This window comes from Trachinotus anak, unplaced genomic scaffold (assembly GCF_046630095.1).
Source record: "Trachinotus anak isolate AG129_WGS33_773 ecotype Australia unplaced genomic scaffold, CSIRO_AGI_Tana_v1 ptg000004l, whole genome shotgun sequence".
Taxonomy (NCBI): Eukaryota; Metazoa; Chordata; class Actinopteri; order Carangiformes; family Carangidae; genus Trachinotus; species Trachinotus anak.
In genome coordinates this window covers 17,789,191-17,807,838 of record NW_027273855.1, presented here as the reverse complement: position 1 = coordinate 17,807,838, position 18,648 = coordinate 17,789,191, and the positions used below count along the sequence as shown (strand labels likewise).

The window sequence follows — 18,648 nt, the reverse complement described above, 5'->3', positions numbered from 1 at the left end:
ATCCCAGGTGTAAAGCATTGTTAACTCCAACAGCTTTTCATTTGCTATATATCTGTATATATATGCTATATATCTTTTCTTTTGCGACACTACTCAAATTCCAGATAAAAGTCAATCTGGATTTCTGTTATTGTAGTAACAATACGTTTCTACAAGTTTTAATGACAAGTTTTTTTTTTCCTTTTCTTTTCTTCTTTCTTTTAAAAGGTTAAAAAAAGGTCATCATTTATATTTTCACACATGCAGCAGTTGGAGTTTCAGGACCCCAAACAATGAGGAAGTAAAGCCAGTCTCAACAAAACACAAGGGTTAATGTGGGGATTGGCTTTTGTTTCTCATGTAAAAGTCAAACGTATTAAAGAGGGGTTGCATAAACCCATTGCAGAATATTTCTTGCTGTGGTTTTTATGGGACAGGTCCCTTCCACCACTAGTTATATGCAATCAAGACTTACTGGCACTTCAAGCATTGTTCTTCATCAGTGGAAGAGTCAGACAAAACCTGATTTTGCAGAGCAGCTGTAGTTAATGAGGGGCATTGCCTATTTTGCCTCTTCACTAATAGCAAGGACTTAAAACCACAAAAGAAGTTCTATTGAATTTAGTAATTTATATAAAGAAAGCAACATGGTAGGAAGTAAATTTTCCTTCTGTTATTGGCGCTGATCCATTTTTGTTCTATTCATATTGTACTTTCTATCTTTTTATTGTATTTATTGATTTGTTTGTTTATTATATTTTCTATGACCAGAATTTTATTCAGTTTTATTCATATTGACTACTTTAATGAGCTCAAAACAAACAAAACAAAAAAAAGCTAGCAGAGCTGCAAATATTGAATTCTATAGAGACACCGTAACTGGCCTATATGGAACAATGCAACTCTGATTTTACTCTTCCCCTTGAGGCCAATTACCAGCAGCACAAGGACATACCTCATTATTGCTTATCACACATATAGCATAACCTTTGACCCTTTTAAACCAATGTATTTTTCTCTGGCCTGTGCTATGTGTCACTGGGGCTCACCAGGAGGTAATGAGGTACTGGGCCAAGTTGATGCTGACGGGTGTTCCTGTGATAGTGACATGGCGGTCGCTAGTCCCGTCCAGCTGGCTGCCGATCTTGATCTGAGCTCCTGACACCTGCCTGATCTCGTTGATCTTAGTGCCCTGACGGCCGATGATCGAGCCGATCAGCTGCAAAAGAACAGAGGTGAGGCAGATGGGTCAGTTAGATGGAAAGATGAATGACTGTGTTGATACACACAGAGGGGGATCAGAGGACATGCTTTAAGAGGAAAGGGTCCAATAAATCATTTGACTGGATCTGTTATGCTGATGAAAAGGGCAAAAGCAAAACACTACAACAACAACAACAACAACAAAAAAGTGTGTAGGGCTGTTGAGCTGACTTAATGCAGACCACTTCAAATATTGCAATTACATTGTTTGTCTTCAGTGAACTGGTCATCCATCATTTACGTCAAAAGCACTTTTTTTCCCCCAGAGTCTCCCTTAATTGCTACTGCATGTGCTCCGGTAAAAGAGATGAGAGAAGGCACATTTGCCTGTCATTAATCTGAGTGGCTAAAAGGTTATTGATTCCTCGGAGTGGTGATGACTTCCCAAACAAATCACTTCCCAAACACATGCCAGCTAGATGCATCTCCGCACTAATGGAAAACATAATGGGAAAATAACTCAAATATATAATATACGTCCCGTCGGCTTGAGCGTTCTCTCTGCTGAGAGTAGATTAGACAGTGACACGAATTTTATTGCATTCCCAAATACATTATCACTTTTGTTTTGCTTTCATTACCCAACCTGGACCCATGCCTATTAGCCACAATAGATATTTAACAGACCCGGAGCTCGGGGCTGCGTATCAGCTCAAGTGCAGGGTGTCAGGGCTCAGTGACGGGGTTATGCTGCCAGATATATAGTGAGTGGGACAGACAGTGATGAAGTGCTTATAGTATGTGTGTGTGTGTGTGTGTGTGTGTGTGTGTGTGCTGGCAGACTAACAGCGGCTGACACAGAGGTAGAAATATACAACGCACGGCCACACACACACATACACACACAAACGCAGTGTTCGTGCTGCACTTGTCCCTGCATTTCACATTCCTTTCCTGAGAAGTAAGCAGCCTGTTCCACAATGTCTGATTTGTCACACAGCGACCTGGTTGGTCTTCCTGGCTATTATTGGCTCAACACTTTATTCGGGGAGAGGGGCGGGGTGGGGTAGGGGTGGGGGGGTAGGGGGGTGGACACACAGAAAGCAGCCAGCCTTAAGAGCAACTCATGAGACAATGGGTCGCTACAGACCTCAAATCACAGATAACGTCTCTTCCCCCCTGAGACCAAGAATCTCCACTGGACTCTGGCCTTTTACACCACCTGTCAATAGATACCAGCTGTCAACAGCTCACCCACTTTGGTGTGTATGACCTCAGTCAACAGCATTCCTGTATGAACAAAAAAACCCTTTAAAAATACAACTAGAGCTGAATAAACAACCCAGGAGATACTACATATATGCTTGCTGTAGTGATTCTTTTTTCCTAAGCATTCAAATAACAGAAACACTGCACAATACTCCTGGTCTACAGCCGTAAGTGGCCTATATATTGTTGAGTTCCTGCTGAGGCAGTCATTTAAAAGGACACAGGAAGAGGGATGGGATGGTGTGGGTGCAGCCATTTTTCTTCTGGCTAAATCTTCCTTGCGCGGAAGTACAGTACATCCTGCTGACTGGGTGTAAGCAGTTCGTCAATGCATCTGTGTGTGTGTGCGCGCACAGGATTCCTTCAGCGTTCAGTGTGTGAGCACAGAGCGGGATTGTGCGGTTGGAGTGTGGCCGGCCTGAGGGCGGACAGAGGACTGAGGAGGCTCAGTCATGGCTATAAGTCCTCTCTTCTGGAACAATGGCTGGAGCTTACAGCTGTCCCTGTCACGTATAGCACTGGACTCCCTCATTCCTCTGATGCATTGTGCCACTCGCCATGTGGGGGTTTACTTCAGGCATTTTAGAAGAATGTTGTTGAAGGGTTGCTGTGGCTGTATCCTAAGCAGTGCAGTGAAACCTTGAATAATCAATTCTTGTTTTTTCTCTTCTCTCTTTTTTTTAAAAAAAACAAAACAAAAACAAAACAAAGACAGCAAGGGGAAATTAATTTCATTGGTTGTTTGAATTGTTTTTTTTTTTCCTTTGCAAATACGTCAAAGTAAAGGAGCATTTCAAGCTAAACTGCTGTTTATGTCCTGTTTGGTTGACACTTTTTAAGGATAAAGATAGCAATATTTTACTATTTTTTTCTTATTGCCACAAATCCCATGAAAAGGAAAACAACAATGAACTGATCCTAACAAGTATCATCTATGTGGCTAAACCCTGATATTCCTCTCTGACACAGACCTCCATTGTTTCCCAAAAGACTGTTTCACTGAATATGTTCCTTTATTATCACAAACATGGACACTGTAGTTTATACTGAGTCACTCCCACAAATGCCATCGTTCTGCTATAAAAGCACACTTGTGTGTATTGCTTGTACAAATGCAGTATCAACTCCTGTTTGGGTAATGTTTGCTAAAAACTACAGTGCCCAGCTGTTTTAGGAAATTACTGAGTCTTTTCACACAATGAAATTCTACATTTGCGACCTGGATTTGAAGAGTTACGTCTTACAGGAACTAATGATAAAGTATTGAGAGACAGCAAAGTCTCAACAACACATTGGTAGTTTTGGTATTTTCAGAGGATTTGTTGACAGCCAGAAAAATACAGAAAACACCAGCCATATCCATTAAACATTCTTTTGAATTATTGTGGTTCTGTTATTACACCAGATATCAGAGCTGCAAATTGAATCGTAAATCACAAATGACTTCATTATTATTTCTACCTAATAAGTGGGAATTAATTAATAAACAGATGTTCACAGTCCAAAACAGCCAAATGTAATAGATCAGTTGAAGGGAAATGTAGTCTAACTTTATTTTGAAGTGAATCTATGCATTCAGATTTCTACTCTCAAACATTTCATCAAACCCTGGTGGAGGGTAAGTGAAGAGGGAAAGGATCTTTGTCTGTTTTCTTATTGGCTGTTTTGACAGCAGACAGCTTCTAAGTAGGTCAGGGAACATGAGAGGATTTACTGAGCACTCATGGGACTCACTCTAAGACACTGCAACTGCTGCCCAGACAATAATGCGAAAGGATCCATATCAGCTCAAAATCCCTTTAACCTTGGGTTAGTCGGAGGTTAGAATAATGAGGATAATTAGTCAGTTGCCAACATGTCTCCAGTCTCTTTTGAAGTCACACCAGACATCTTTGCAATTGCAGCTACTGCATCTGAAGTCACCTGGTGCAGAGCTGTGTGCACGTGAGATGAGCGCCAACTTCCTGTTGTTTTTCTTGTTGTTCAGATGGGAAAATACTAACATCATAAAGAAAAAAAGAGTTGAGTTACTTCTCCTTACATCATTGGGAATAAGCAGCTCCTGAGATGTCTGAGAGTTTGAGTCCATCCCTGATGAGAGAAAATACAAGCAACAACTGAATAAAATTGGCATATCAGACATTTTAATATTTTTTCAACTCCTTCCGTAAGTGAAGCCACGCAAACCCACTAGTGACATGCTGGAAAACCCTTTCAGCTGAGATATAGTTGCTGCCGGATATAGTAAAGCAGTTAATTTCCATTTTAATGGACTGATGTTTAACACAGCACTCAGTCTTTTCTTTCTCCCAGTCCTCTGACTCAGTCCAATGTATAATTTCACATAATAGTTTCTCTCTAAGACTGGGAGATATGAGAAAGCTATAAAGCCTCTTCTCCTCCTTTGTCACTGACACAAGCACATAATCTGTGTGGCTCATGATGGTGAGTGTTACTTCTCATGTCTAAAGGCAGGTGGACAATCTTCGACAAATTACAGATGGAGGAGAAATGCAAAGGCAAAACTCGACAAGCTAATAGTAGTAGTAATATAATCCAGAGCAAATACTGACTTTTATTATTTTTTATTACTATCTATACATACCAGGTATGACAGTCGAAGCAGGCTGGGCAATAGGACTCAGGCCTTGCTGCACTGACAGCTGATGTAGCTTGGCCAGCTGTAAAACAAAGAGGAAAAAGTTGATGCGGTGCACACTAAACCATAAACTACTCACATTATATTAAATGATAATATATCCACAAATGGTCAAACCTCTGAGTGTGGAATGCCATATTGGTTTTGCAAAGTGTAGGCCTGAAAGAGAGCATCCTGCATTAGGTAAATTACAGCAATAAAACATCACACACAGGCAATAAATCTGCAGCCTCTTAATGGAAGTGCTTCACTGTCAATACATGCCTGTTTTTCAGAATAAGTGAAACGAGTCTTTATAGGTCAGCCATGAACTTACACAGAGGAGATATACCATATTTTCTCGTGAACCTCTAGTGGTCTCTGACAATGCAGGTCCCATAAGTTAGCTAGTAAGTTATGGCTTTAATGTGTGATGTTTGAAATATCCATCTGATGTTAGGTTTACTATTTATTGACACCTTTAACTCCCTGAAAATGAAGATAAAACTCCTCTCCCAACTAAATCCAGATTTAGTTGGGAGGGTTAGCGTCGTGTACTGTCAACATCAATCACAGATACAGTATATAGAGCAAATGAAAACCCATTGCATTTAACCATGTTTTACAGCTTGGCTCTGACACCTCAGACATAAGTGCATGCATCAACCTCTATAGCAGCACGATTGAAAGGTGTCATCAGTTCAAACTATTTATGAGCAGTTGTCATAAAATTAAAAGAAGCTGGGGCGACCTGATAGCCGAGTGGTTAGGGCGTGTACCACATGAGCGCAGAAGCTCTTAGCAGGCGAGTTGCCGGCCTGACTCTTTCCTGCATGTCACTCCCCCTCTCTCTGTCCCTTTCTACTGTCCAATCGAATAAAGGCAAAATGCCCAGAAAATATCTTTTAAAAAATTCTGAAGAAGTTTGAAAGTATCAAGCAGATTAAACAATGTTGTGTATGTTTTTTGAGCTGCTGAAGAGGGCCCTGGGTCTCCAGGACCACAAACAGAACATTAGTATTAAGGGCCATTTTTCAATGCTTTGAGCAGCACAAACAAAATACCCTTCACCTCTGTTACCTATTATTTATTTATGTGAGATACTAGTATCATCCATCCCCTCATTACTTTAAATAATACAGGCTCACATATGTTAACCCCCTTTTCTGTCAGCATACCCATCAATACTCACTGTATATGTATATATATGTACACATATGTATACTGTAATTAGTGAGGGTGGTGTGTGTGCAGCCCTCCCTCCTTACAAATATGTTTCGAGCAGACAGCACTTAGCTTAGCCTGACGCCAGCAGTCTGGCTACTATAACCAGTCCCTCCTATATGGTCATAAAATGGAGAGGAGAGCTCAGCCCTTGCAATTCATCAATACATTAGAGCTGTGTTTATACAGGAAAGCACACAAACACCACAAATTACTAATAATCCTGTCATTTACAGAAAGAGTGATATCAGTCTCTGAACTCTTTATAGGCTATTTCATTACCCACAATCACATTTTTTTTCAGTCTATGACTGATTTGTCAGAGGCTGCCGTATCCATTTTGATATTGTGGCAGCATCTGCTTTATGCTGTCATGGGAGGAATATTCCTAAAGCTGAAATATTTCTGGTGCAGAGCTAGGCAGGACTAAAAAAGAGACGGCAGAGCTGTGGTGGTGGTGTGTGATGGCGTCGTGTTTCAGGAGGGGTTATAGCTCTTATGACAGGCTAGAACAATAGCTGCAGCTTATTCTCAGCTGTTGTTTTTAATGCCTCATGCCAGATGATGGACTGTGTAAATTTGGACATACCACACAACCCCCCGCTCTCACTCACCACTCAAATCCCCTCAGCCCTGAATCTCATTCCTGTGCTCCACAATAATGTTTAAGACCAATGTTACAAACATGCAAGAGATTTTTATATTCAGAAAAACAGTGATTATTCACAGACTTCACATCACATGAATAATTGTTCAACTACCTGCTGGAGATCCAGGCCACCCTGGGTGACTGAGTACAGGGGGTGGGGTGCAAATTCTGATGCCTCAAACACCTACGAACACACAAAAACACGCAAGAGAAGCACCAAGTGAAAATATGTAGTTGATTACTGAAATACATTCATGTTTATAAAGTCTGGACATTGTTTTTGCATCATGAGTGACGATTAATAAGAGTAAGTATGTGCTTAGCAGCAGAAGCCTTCCATGGAAATCTGATGCAAACATGATAAATAAAACCCGCCAATTTATTATTTTTTTCAGGGCTTCACTATAGATCCACTCTGGTCTGAGATGGGCTCTCAGAGCTGCATTTCTGACACTTTCACACACCTAACAAGCTTATAGGCTATGACTCATCTGCAGACCCTTTCCTATTCCACGTCATTTTCTCCTCTGACAAATTATACAAACATCTCTTATCACTGCACAGCTTCCATTAAAGCCATCTCCCAGTGACTGGGACCTCGCCCCAGGTCTAATTTGATAGCTTATTATGTGGAATTTCAAAAACACAAAGCCATTCCAGAAATTGACCAGAGTCTGAGGCAGCACAAACAGTGTCAGAACTGCTGACAGCTATGCAGAATATCTGGGTGCTGCTGTAGCCAGAGGAGACGGCAGGTCTCCAGCCTCACTTGCTAATCTTGTGACTTGCTCCATGGGAGGGTGGATATCTGTCCCTTCTCAAACAGAAGTATCTCACATAGCACTCAACCCCACCCTCACACACAAACACACACACACAAAAACTACCCGATCCCCCACTGAGGAGCACCTACATGCATCTTGTTTCAACTCAAGGGTTTGTCAAGACTCCAGTGAAAGAATTGATTATTGACAATGCCTTCTCCACCAAACCCTCTCAAATAACCACTTGGACTTTAGTGTAAGTTGTGAAGGTGAGGCTGTCAGCCCCAAATGCTAATCCAGTGGTTTTCAAACTTCTCGCTCTTGGTCAGTTCACAACCTTTGGTCCAGACTAAAATATCTCGACAACAAATGGATGGGTTGCCATTAAATTTTGTGCAGACATTCATGGTGCCTAGAGGATGAATCTTTTGAAAGTTTGAGAACCACTGTGACACTCTATCATAGACAAGCCACACAATTTGTGTGGTAAAATCTCACTCCTTTACCTGGTTCCCCGCGATGAGGAGGGCAGCTGGAGAGGGGCTCGGTCGATACGGGATGGTTGCACCCTTCGGGGGAGACTATGGAGTCAAAAACAGGACAACAGGTTAGAAATTGGACTAAATCTTATCCATTAATTACCTTGACATGAATAAGCTCTACACATCTACTCTGACATGACTTCTGTCAAAGATTGAGGCCCTTAAGTGTAAATAATGTTAAACTCTCTGGTACAAAAACAATTAATGATGAACTAAACTGCTATGACACTGACCTTAATTCCCTCCTTGGTTTTCTTTTTATTGTACTAATCATTCGTTAAATAATTGAAGCAGTGTGGTAAGAGGTCTCTGTAGCTCTGAGCTTTAGTTTGTATCAGACCTCAAAGCTGTGCAGTGGTTTGCCCTCTGGATACATCAAGCATCCATCGACAGACATTTTAAGATGAAATTCTTCAAACACCAATAAGAAAAAAGGAGATTATAAAGTGTACATAACAGTGTATATCTTATCGAGTTACTGCGGTGTTGGTGATACTGTTTTTGGGTTGAAAATGTGGAGCATCTTTTCTGCGGGAGCAGTCACAGCAAATTCTTTGTATAACTTTGCATAATTTAAATCTCTGAGCCCAAAGCAAGAAGCCGCTGGTACAGAATCCTAATGAAACTTGCAAGCCTTTGAAGAAAGCCCTGGAAAACTGGATCAAACTAGCAATTAGTCAGTCAGGTCCAGCTGCAACGCTAAAACAAAAAGGACTTGTGCACTTCCATGAACACACAGGGAGAAACTGTGCTTGGGGTTGTTTTTCTCTCATCTCATCCTCGATTTTCTCAAGAGAAGTGTTGTCTGAAGGTGGACAGATTTCGCTGCAGGCCAGTTTGTTTTCCCGTAGTGTCCTCTCCAACAATACTGAGCTCTGACCTGAGACCTACACCTTTTGACTCCATCCTCTCCATTACAGCACAGACGGTCCAAATACTAAAGAAAGTGCACTACTTTTTTTGCATTATCTATATTCTAGATGAGGACAATGCCATAGAACCTAGTCAACTTCCAAGCAACACCATCACAGGTAACATTACATAACAAAGACAACTAATGCGGCCTATTAAAAATGCATTAACTTCTGCTGCAGTGGAATAGACAATAACTGCATGCTGGTAAAATCAAAACATGGATGTCAACGGCAATTATTTCCCTCACGTAGCTGAAGCAGCAAAGCTCTGAAAAAATGTGAGCTTGGTGTGAGTATGTGCTGTAACAACAGGAATGGTACACCTCCTACCTCCAGGATTACTGCGCAGATGAGCTTGACGCACTGGATTACTGAGTCTTGATTCCCAGATATCGTCACCCCTCGCTCAGTAGAGTTGGGCAGCAAATCCCCTGCCACCTGTATCTGAGCTCCGGTGCTCTGCAAATGATTGGGGTTTAAAAAAAAAGATTAGTTTGACTCTGGAGATAAGACAACTTGTGATTACACTGCCATGGCTTCTTTCCGTGCCTCACTGCTGGCTTAGCTGACCTTATATTTTTCCACCTATTCTGAAGGAAACCATCTGCACTGTACTAAGTTTTTAATGTCAAGACCTGTCAGGATAGGACATAAGTGAAAAGTCACCGACAATGAGAAGATGTGATTCTCCTAATTTGAGTTGACACATCCCTAATTTAGCATGCCTGCAGGCAAAGAGTATAACTTCTCATGCTTTCATCTACATTCGCTGATGTCTCTATCAGGATGTAGGATTTCTGGGGGCCATCGATGAACCGCACACATCCCAAAATGCTTTTGCAAGGGAGCATGTGTCCTGTGGCAACCACACAAACAAAAAAAATCTGCAACTGAAACAAATTCGTGATGTGAACGAGACAAGAAAATCCATCTAGCTGCATAAAATCATCTGGATGCTATTACTGCTGAAGGTAAAGGCTAAAATGAGGAGACTATTTGTAGAGTAGTACAGAGCGAAAGCGACAGAGTCAGATGTCTCTGGCAGCAGATCTGATAAATCTAATCCTAATGTTTCAACTGGGCCTAAATGTAGTCAGGAGTTTTTCCTTTTCAAAGCTGCCACTGCTGAGTCATACTGTATGTGTGCTAAGTGATTTATCTAAGATGCATTGTCTCACAAATTTCCTGCCTTGATGGTTTAAATCCAATTTTAGTGTAGCGCCAACCTATGTGCAGACAAATGACATCTGCTGCAACTATTGGTTTTGTTTGTTTTTATACAAAGTGTTGCTCGCTTTGTGAATTGCTATATTTTTAGCCACACTAGTGGCATAGCTGTAAAGATGACAATGATAGTTGGATGGTTGCAGGTTTTTTTTTTTGGACAAATATTCATGATTCCCAGAGGATGAATCCTATTGACTATAATGATCCTCTAACGTTTTCATTTCTGGTGAAATTTGTCTGCTACATGGATTGGCACGCATTGGTTTTGCGGGACAATGTCTCGACAACTATTGGACAGATTAACATGACCTTGAGATTAAATTGCAATCACTGGTCATCCTCTGACTCTGTTTTAATCTAGCACCATCATCAGGTCAAACTTTTACTTATTCTTGGTTTATGGCCAAATACCTGCAAGACTAATGATATTCCCATCAGCCTCAGCTGTAGGCTACTTTGTGTTTAGAAAACATTAGGATGCTAACACTCTAAGATAAGTCAAGCCAAATCAGTTACATTTATTTTAGAGCACATTTACAGCAAATGAATAGCAAACGTGTTTTACAGAAAGATAAGAATTACAATAATTAAAAAAAAATTAAACACATTTCTGAGTATGAAGTAAATTAATAAAATGGTAGAAAAAAATTATAAAACCACAACATCATTGCACAGAGAACAAATGAATAATAAAAGAGAGTCCTGTTGTGTCTTCATGATGACTATCAAAAGGCTGAAGACTAGAGACAAGTCTTACAAAACTATTCCACAACACAGTTTCGGGCCGACAGTGAAAAATGGTCCAATCAGCCCTGGATTTTAAGAGCAGTGATTGGTCAGCAGATCTGAGGGGTCTGGTCTGGTAGTGGAAGAGGAGATGAGGATGGTGAACACGATGAACATATTAACCACTGAACCTTTAAAAGTCATGGTAGCATGGTTGTCAGCATGGTAGCATTAGCAGTGTATGTTAGCATGATGATATTAGCATTCAGCTCAAAGCACCGCTGTGCCTCAGTCTAGCCTCTGGCAGGGCTATAGACCCGTAATTGTTTTCTAAAATGTTGAATGCTTTGTGAATTTTTATATTTCCATTCACAAAACTTACTTACTCATAACACTAGTGCAACTTTGTATTTTTTTCTGTTTTATTTAAGTTCTGCTTCTTCAGAAGTCATTAGTTTGTAGAGCTTGTGACCTCTGGCGAATTATTAATATGTTCAGTATTTTTTACCACTTTATCACCACCTTTCCAGCCTTATTACAGTAATGTATTTGAACTGTAATTGCAGTTATTCTGAACAAGGGCATCTAATACACATCTAAAATGTATTGGTGCAATTACGCAGCAGAGCAAAAAACAGCAAAACTGTAAAAAATGAAATATCTCTCCATTCCAGCTGCAGATTTTCCCCTCGTTTCCAGGAGCAGATTTGTTCTCTTAACATATCAGTGTTCGGCCAGCCTGTGAAATGAGGATGGAGTAGATTTGAGTTCTGGCTGCTCACCTCTCTGATCTCCTTTATCTTGGCCCCTCCCTTCCCGATGAGAGAGCCACACTGGCTGGCAGGGATGACCAGGCGCAGGGTGACTGGTGGCTTGGAGCTTATGGTGCCGTTGGCCACCAGCGCGGTCAGATCCTGGAGGGAGATACAAGAGAAGAAGAAAAAATGTGGTGAGAGCTGACAGGAGAAAAAGAGAGAGGGAGAGTGGCCCAGAGGAAAAGATCGGACAGCAGGAGTCAAGGTGGAAAGGGAGGCATAAGTCACTGGAGGGTGTTAACTTCCAACAATTAGGACTGAACTGCCACTGAATTTAAATGAAACTCATTTCATTCAAACTAATCTGAACACCCTAAAGTGAATCTTCTAAATACTGGAAATCAAACAGTACAAACTAAGTAAAATTAATACCTGCCTAATTATTCCATGTCATAATGAGCAAAATCAACATTTCACTACTTATTAGCATCACCTCAAAATCCAAAATTATGAAGACCAAAGTAGTCACTACACTCACAGTTTGTTCTGAACCAATCAAAATGCCGCCAAGCTCAGCTTCTATTGCATCAATATGAATCGAAACAAACAGATAAAGCAAATCTGATCCGTATTGAAAAAGGTTGGTGGATCCTTGGGTGTGAGGCGGAGAGAGCAAAGAGCATCTGCACCTAATTAACCTCAGCTCCTGTATCTATGTATTTGAGTAAGTGCAGGGAGAGAAGTCCACAGGAGGCTGGCCAGCGATGTATGTTCTCCAGTGCAGTGACGGGGTATGAAAAGGCTGTTTAATCATTTTTATGAACTGCTGAATTCTGCATGAAAGGGGAAACAATACCGGTGGTGAGAAAATTATGCTTTGAGCGTTTCACTCTGCTGCATAAAACTGAGCCAGAGCATATTGTCTACATGTCCTTCCCACTGCCTGAACCTGGTCACCTTCAGATTTCCTTATTGGAAGATATTATGAAATGAATAAATTTGTATGAGGATGTCTTTTCATGTACAGATGTATTTGTTACAGGAATCACATCCATGCAATTTGAGGATTTATGCCAAAAATTATTTTCATTTGTTTAATCCTTTTTCTTGTCATTTAAATGAAATGCCATTAAATTAAATGCCATGCAATGAGACTCGATTCAAAGGAATAGTTTGACATTTTTGGTAAATATGCTTATTCCCTTTCTTGCTGAGTATTAAATGAGAAGATCAATACCATTCTTATATCACACAGCCACAACATACAGCCAACAGCCAACTAGAAGACTAGAAACAGGGGGAAACAGGAAGAAGCAAGAAAGCAAGTTATACGGTGGCCCTGAAAGCTCAACACAATGCAATTTAAGAAAACACAACTAAACAGAATTTAAACTTAAAAAAAACATATCAATACATAGCATATAACAAATATATACATAGCATTAACACAGCATATAGAAGAAAGATATACACAGTGAGAAAATATATAAAACACAAATACTGAAGCTGTAGCTGTTTCTGTTTTTAGTTGTGTTTTCTATTTTTAAGCATTTTTCTAAAAATGTCGAACTATTCCTTTAAACTGTCAGGACCCTGAGGAAAACTCTGGAAAGCATGAAAAAAAAGTAAAATACAAACCCTTTTAAGAGGTTATATTATGATAGATTACTGGTAATTTTAAAGGCATACAACTTCAAGGAAACAATATCTAATAACAAGACGTACTTATTTAACAGCAGTGGATGAATTTAAAATGTATTTCAATACATCTTATGATAATAACAGCCTAATAAAGAATGGGTGTGAGTGTATATGTTATCTATACTGCATGTATTTGTAAGTTTAAACAAATAAAGTATTTAGATGAGGAAGCTCACTGATCTGAGGAGTGTTGAACAGTGTTTTACAGTGCAGGTAGCAAACATCCGCCTGCTCTGCTGTGGGTGGAGATTGAGCTTTTAATTAACGAACAGCGTGCCTCTGTGAACCTTTGAAATGTAAATATGCCACGCTGTCTCTCTTCCCAGCAGAGTTCAAGACACAACAAATGTCTGACAGAATGCTTGTTTTCGTTTGGTTTGTGTTGGGGCCAGTTTGCAGTAAAATTAGCAGAGTTTGACTTAAGAGGTGACAGGGTGGATGTGTGGCCTCAAGGGATTTTATTTATGAAGGGAACTGCATAATGTTTCCAATAACTGAACTTTAAATTTGAAAGGCATATTCTGATGCGGCTCTGCTCCGTGTCTATATTTAGTCAGGCAGATCAGGCTCTCTGACGTCTCATCTCATTAGAAGAGGAGCACGCAGCTCGTCTGTACAATCAGAAGACTCTGGGCGTCATTTTCTTGATTTGATCTAAAAATATGAGCCACATCTTAACAACTGTGAACGTTCCCATACTCTCCGGTTCCATCCCAGCAAAAAAAGAGGCTCTCAAAGCAAATTGGCGGAAATAAAGACAGCGGGTTACACAAGCACTGCTCACACAAAGAGTTGCTGGGCTTAAATCCCCAAAGCATATTGTGTTGCTGGTGGGATAAGGACTCCAATACAGAGAGATTATGAGGCTTTCATGCATGCTGTGCCTCGACACCTGGGAATAAAATACACATATGATACTGTCTTGCATGTCTTGTATCTGTATCTGTATCTGTATCTGAACACTTTTTAAGTGATTAGATCACCGTATTTGCATAAATCTGGCAGTGGTTGGGGAAAACTTCATCCATAAAACACAGACACAAGTGATCAGATGCCAAATGAAAGTGAACTTGTGCCGCCGTGTAATCATAAACTATTGAGACAGAAACTAATCCAGTGGCCAAAAAATCAGATTATTCCCATTTGTTTTTAATTAAAGGTGTCAAACACACAATAACTCAACCAAGGTGGAAGCAACGTGCAGTGGGTCAGCCAACATGTTGCCATGGAAACTCAGGAGTTACAGGGTTGAAAAGAGGTGAGTCTGAAAGATCTTTAATTAATACTGCAGTGTGCTCCCAGCCAGCATGCGTGTTTACTGAAGGCTGTCGACCTGAGCAGGGAGCACCTGTTTCCTTGCCAGCGTCTGCTGTGATGCTAAATCAGAGCGAGGACGGCTCTCATTCCACCATATTAATTAGTGTGGTGACGGACAGTCACCGTGGGGATTAATAGCATGAGGAACTTTGTCATCTATAACTGATTAGAAGACCATCAAAAGATATACAAATCCTTTTCATTAACAGGTACAAATTAGGATCATTTGCACTGTTACTGAGTGGACTGAACATGTGGCCCGATGTACTCTACAGTACACATCACACCATTCCACTTCCAATAGTTAAATAGGTTTTGCAAAAGCAGCTACATACACCTATCCCAAATTTTCATTTGCAGAGTGATCTTATCTGAACACAGGTCAAGTGCTATGAAACACAGATACAATTTTTTCCTTCCATCACCTCAGTTTAGAGCATAATCGATAGCAATAAAAGCACATTAGTGGCAATGTTAAGATGAAGCTCAGGAAAGGATTTTTGTGAGATAATGTGGTGAAATAGCTTCTTGCACTTTTCCCAACTCTCACAAACAAGATATTTTGGCCCCAAAAGCTTTCCACATATGTGTCTTATTGTATCCTGATAGTTTAACTCAGACAAAACTGCTTATGATGGCTTGTTTGTGGGAGATGACGAGATGAGCTGATTTGGCTTGTGTGCGATGGAAATGAGTATAACGCATTAGAGTTACAGCTACCTCCTCCAGCTTGTACGTGATCATGGTGAAAGCTCTGAAGACGCTGTCAGTGGAGCCGGTGATGGTGATGATCCTCTCCGGACAGGATCCCTCTGAGATGTTGACCCGAGCGCTGCTCTGTGGGGACAGCGGTCATTACTTCACTCAATGGTCAACTTTAAAGGCATAGTTAGGTATTTTTCACTTTCTTGCTGAGACAACATACTAACTTTACTCACTGGAAACAGTACAGTAGACCATCACAACCAACCACCAGCTCCAAACCTTGCTAACTAACTTCCTAGAGGTAATGGTAGGTGGATTTTTTTTTCCTTAACCTTTTGACCTTTCAACTGAGCCAGTTGTCTCCCTCTGCTTCCAGGCTTTATGCTAAGCTAACCAGCTGATTTCCACTTCATATTTAGCATAAACACACGAGTCATCTTCTCATCTAACGCTCAGCAAGAAAAAGTGTCAAACTACTCCTTTGTCCTTCTTGTGGTTGGGTTTCTAAAAGCCCCTTCCCTCGTCTCCTTCCATTTTGTGTCTTGTAGTTGAGTTAAAGTCACATGATCGGATACAGGACAGCACTCTGACCTCGGGGCCATTTTCTCCAGTCACTCCTGTGAGTCATGCTCCCACTGTAGCTGTAAGCCCCGGGGACGGGCTGACAGGATGAGGCTCACACAGTTGGGAAGTAACAAAGCCAAAAGTGGCTGGCTGACCGAGTGAATGGATGGATGACTACTGTGGGTGAGTGGTTTATCCAGCAGCTCTGCAGTGCTGCATTGTCCCATGACCTCACTATTCCCCTGTTTATTCTTCTGCCTCATAAAGCACAACATAAAACCTTTGCAGCCTAGTGAAAGAATCAAATGTGCCGCCACAGTGTCAGCCTAATTACTTTTTAATACCAAGAGTTAACCAAGCGGCATTAGTTTGGCTGCACCCGTGAGATTTATAAAGAGGGTATGGAGGAGCAGACAGAGAGAAAGGAAGTTGTTTTAAGCAGGGAAAGACAGAGAAAGGGATTTGGTAGAGAGCAGCTAGAGGAGGGGTAGTGAATGATGGAGAGAGAGGATTTAAATTGAAAAGGTGTCGTTATTGCCCAAAAGGCAATTCGGACAATGTACCAGTTCTGTATGCTTTTCAGACTCAAAGCTCCCAAACAGGCTTTATTATTAGCTTGCTCCCACAGCTTTATTATTAGTACACACATCTGCCAAAAAGCCTGACCAGGTTTGGAGGGCCTTCTGAGATTGCGTTACATTTTTGTTGAGATGAACCTGCTCGATTTGTCACAGACAGAAAAGGCAGAAAACAAAAGATACGTGGTTGGGTTCATGTCTTAGTATGAGAAACAATAAAGTGTGCTTGTTTGGATTATACGACATGCTGACACATGCACACAGCTAGTTGCTCACACTCACACATATATCAACAGCAAATAACATGACTTTCTAAGCAGAAAGCAAAAATGTGTAAAAAAAAAAAAAAAAAAAAAAAAAAAAAAGTGCATAAAATATGTATGTAGGTTTCAAGCTGTAAATCATAGACACTCTACCTCTTCTCGTATTCGTTTCACAGTCTCTCCTTTCTGGAAAAAAAAAAACAGATGAAAGATGGCTTTAATCAGAATCAAATGTGCTTCGTTTGAAAAATACAATTACATCAGTGTCCCCAACCTCTAAGTGAAACCTGCCATTTCAAACCACGTAGGTCTGATTAGAATTCATCAGAACACATCTGAAGCTGTCTGCAATGTGTGTCGCGGTGGTGTCCTCTGTGCCACTGTCTCAAAAAGAAATCAAATACATCTGAGTGTCTGAATGGGAGGTACACCTGCAGTAATGGCTGTACATCCAGTGTGCGCGAGGACCTCCTGCCAGGGACAGGAACATTTTGTCGGGCTTGTGTCACGCTGCAGAACATCCTCTGCTGGTTTTTTGATTGCTCCTTCCCCTCTCCCACATTTTCTTTTGGCCAAAGTCCATCCGAGCTGTCACACCTCTGTTTCACACCTTTATGCAGCCACGGACGATCACTTTCTTACAAGAGCATCAAAAACAGTATCACCTCACACCCGGGGCTACACTGTTATTTATGTTATGTTCTAGGAAAACGTATTATTTGTGGTCGATTGTAACTCCGGTGTCGGTCTTCTATTTATGGGAAAGAGATGAGAGGTCTGAGATAGGAAGGAGGTGGGGAGGGGGCTTGGAGGGTGGAGTGGCAAGTTATTAGCCCAAGTACTGCAGATCAAGTGCACCTCTGTGTCGAGCTGCACAGTATGAGCCAAACTCATGCCTCTCTTTCTCACCCCCTCTTTTTCTCTTTTCATTTTCAATTTCCTCTTAGATATTTTGATTTCTGTAACACATTGCAGCATCCATGGAGAAATCTCTCTTTCCAACACTCTTTACTTTCTGCGCTCATTTATTTTTTTGTCCCTGTTCCTCTTTGTATTGATGTCTTTCGTAGGTGTTGTGTTACAAGGCGTGATAGCAGGAGCTGCTGAAGCAACACAGTGCAGCCAGGCCCTTCCTAACAGACACCAAAAGTAGCCACAAGGGGCCAAGAGTAATATGTCTTTGGAGCTCAGTTTCAACAGGAGGCTTGCAGCCGATGCACTAATGTTTTTGTTTGATGGATTACTGTGTCGCATTATGGGTTTTGACCCAGTCTTAAGAGGGTTGGTTTAAGGCAATTACATTGAGGATGAGGAAATTCAGAGGAATGATTGTTTGGGGCTTTGTGTTCTGCGCTGATTTGAGAACAGAATCAAGGCGAAGAGAAAAATTATTGTACAAAGGTTGATTATGAATTCACATAAAAGGCATCAATAAAATATCTGGCTTAGCACAATGTGTAATGTAAGTGTGGATTTACATACGATTAGACAGACGTTTAACATTTTACAACATCGACCTCATCTGATAAAGTAATATGATTTATGATAAATACTTTTATCTGTGCAGTATGTTGTACAGTAGAAGAAAAATAGGACATCTCACCTTTCCTATGATGCTGCCAACCTCCTA

At 40.8% G+C, this 18,648-nt stretch overlaps 1 protein-coding gene across 1 annotated transcript in view; it reads right to left on the bottom strand.

Annotated features, from left to right (window-relative positions):
• LOC139620712 (poly(rC)-binding protein 4-like) overlaps positions 1 to 18,648 on the bottom strand; it is a 35,121-nt gene that overhangs the window by 2,451 nt on the left and 14,022 nt on the right. Inside the window, exons 3-13 of the mRNA XM_071476512.1 lie at positions 18,622 to 18,645; positions 17,172 to 17,204; positions 15,629 to 15,745; positions 11,918 to 12,049; positions 9,513 to 9,641; positions 8,233 to 8,307; positions 7,075 to 7,146; positions 5,228 to 5,269; positions 5,057 to 5,132; positions 4,493 to 4,542; positions 1,029 to 1,198 (exon numbers count right to left, since the gene is read on the bottom strand). Coding sequence (XP_071332613.1) covers positions 1,029 to 1,198; positions 4,493 to 4,542; positions 5,057 to 5,132; positions 5,228 to 5,269; positions 7,075 to 7,146; positions 8,233 to 8,307; positions 9,513 to 9,641; positions 11,918 to 12,049; positions 15,629 to 15,745; positions 17,172 to 17,204; positions 18,622 to 18,645 — 920 coding nt within the window. The remainder of the gene's footprint in view (positions 1 to 1,028; positions 1,199 to 4,492; positions 4,543 to 5,056; positions 5,133 to 5,227; positions 5,270 to 7,074; positions 7,147 to 8,232; positions 8,308 to 9,512; positions 9,642 to 11,917; positions 12,050 to 15,628; positions 15,746 to 17,171; positions 17,205 to 18,621; positions 18,646 to 18,648) is intronic.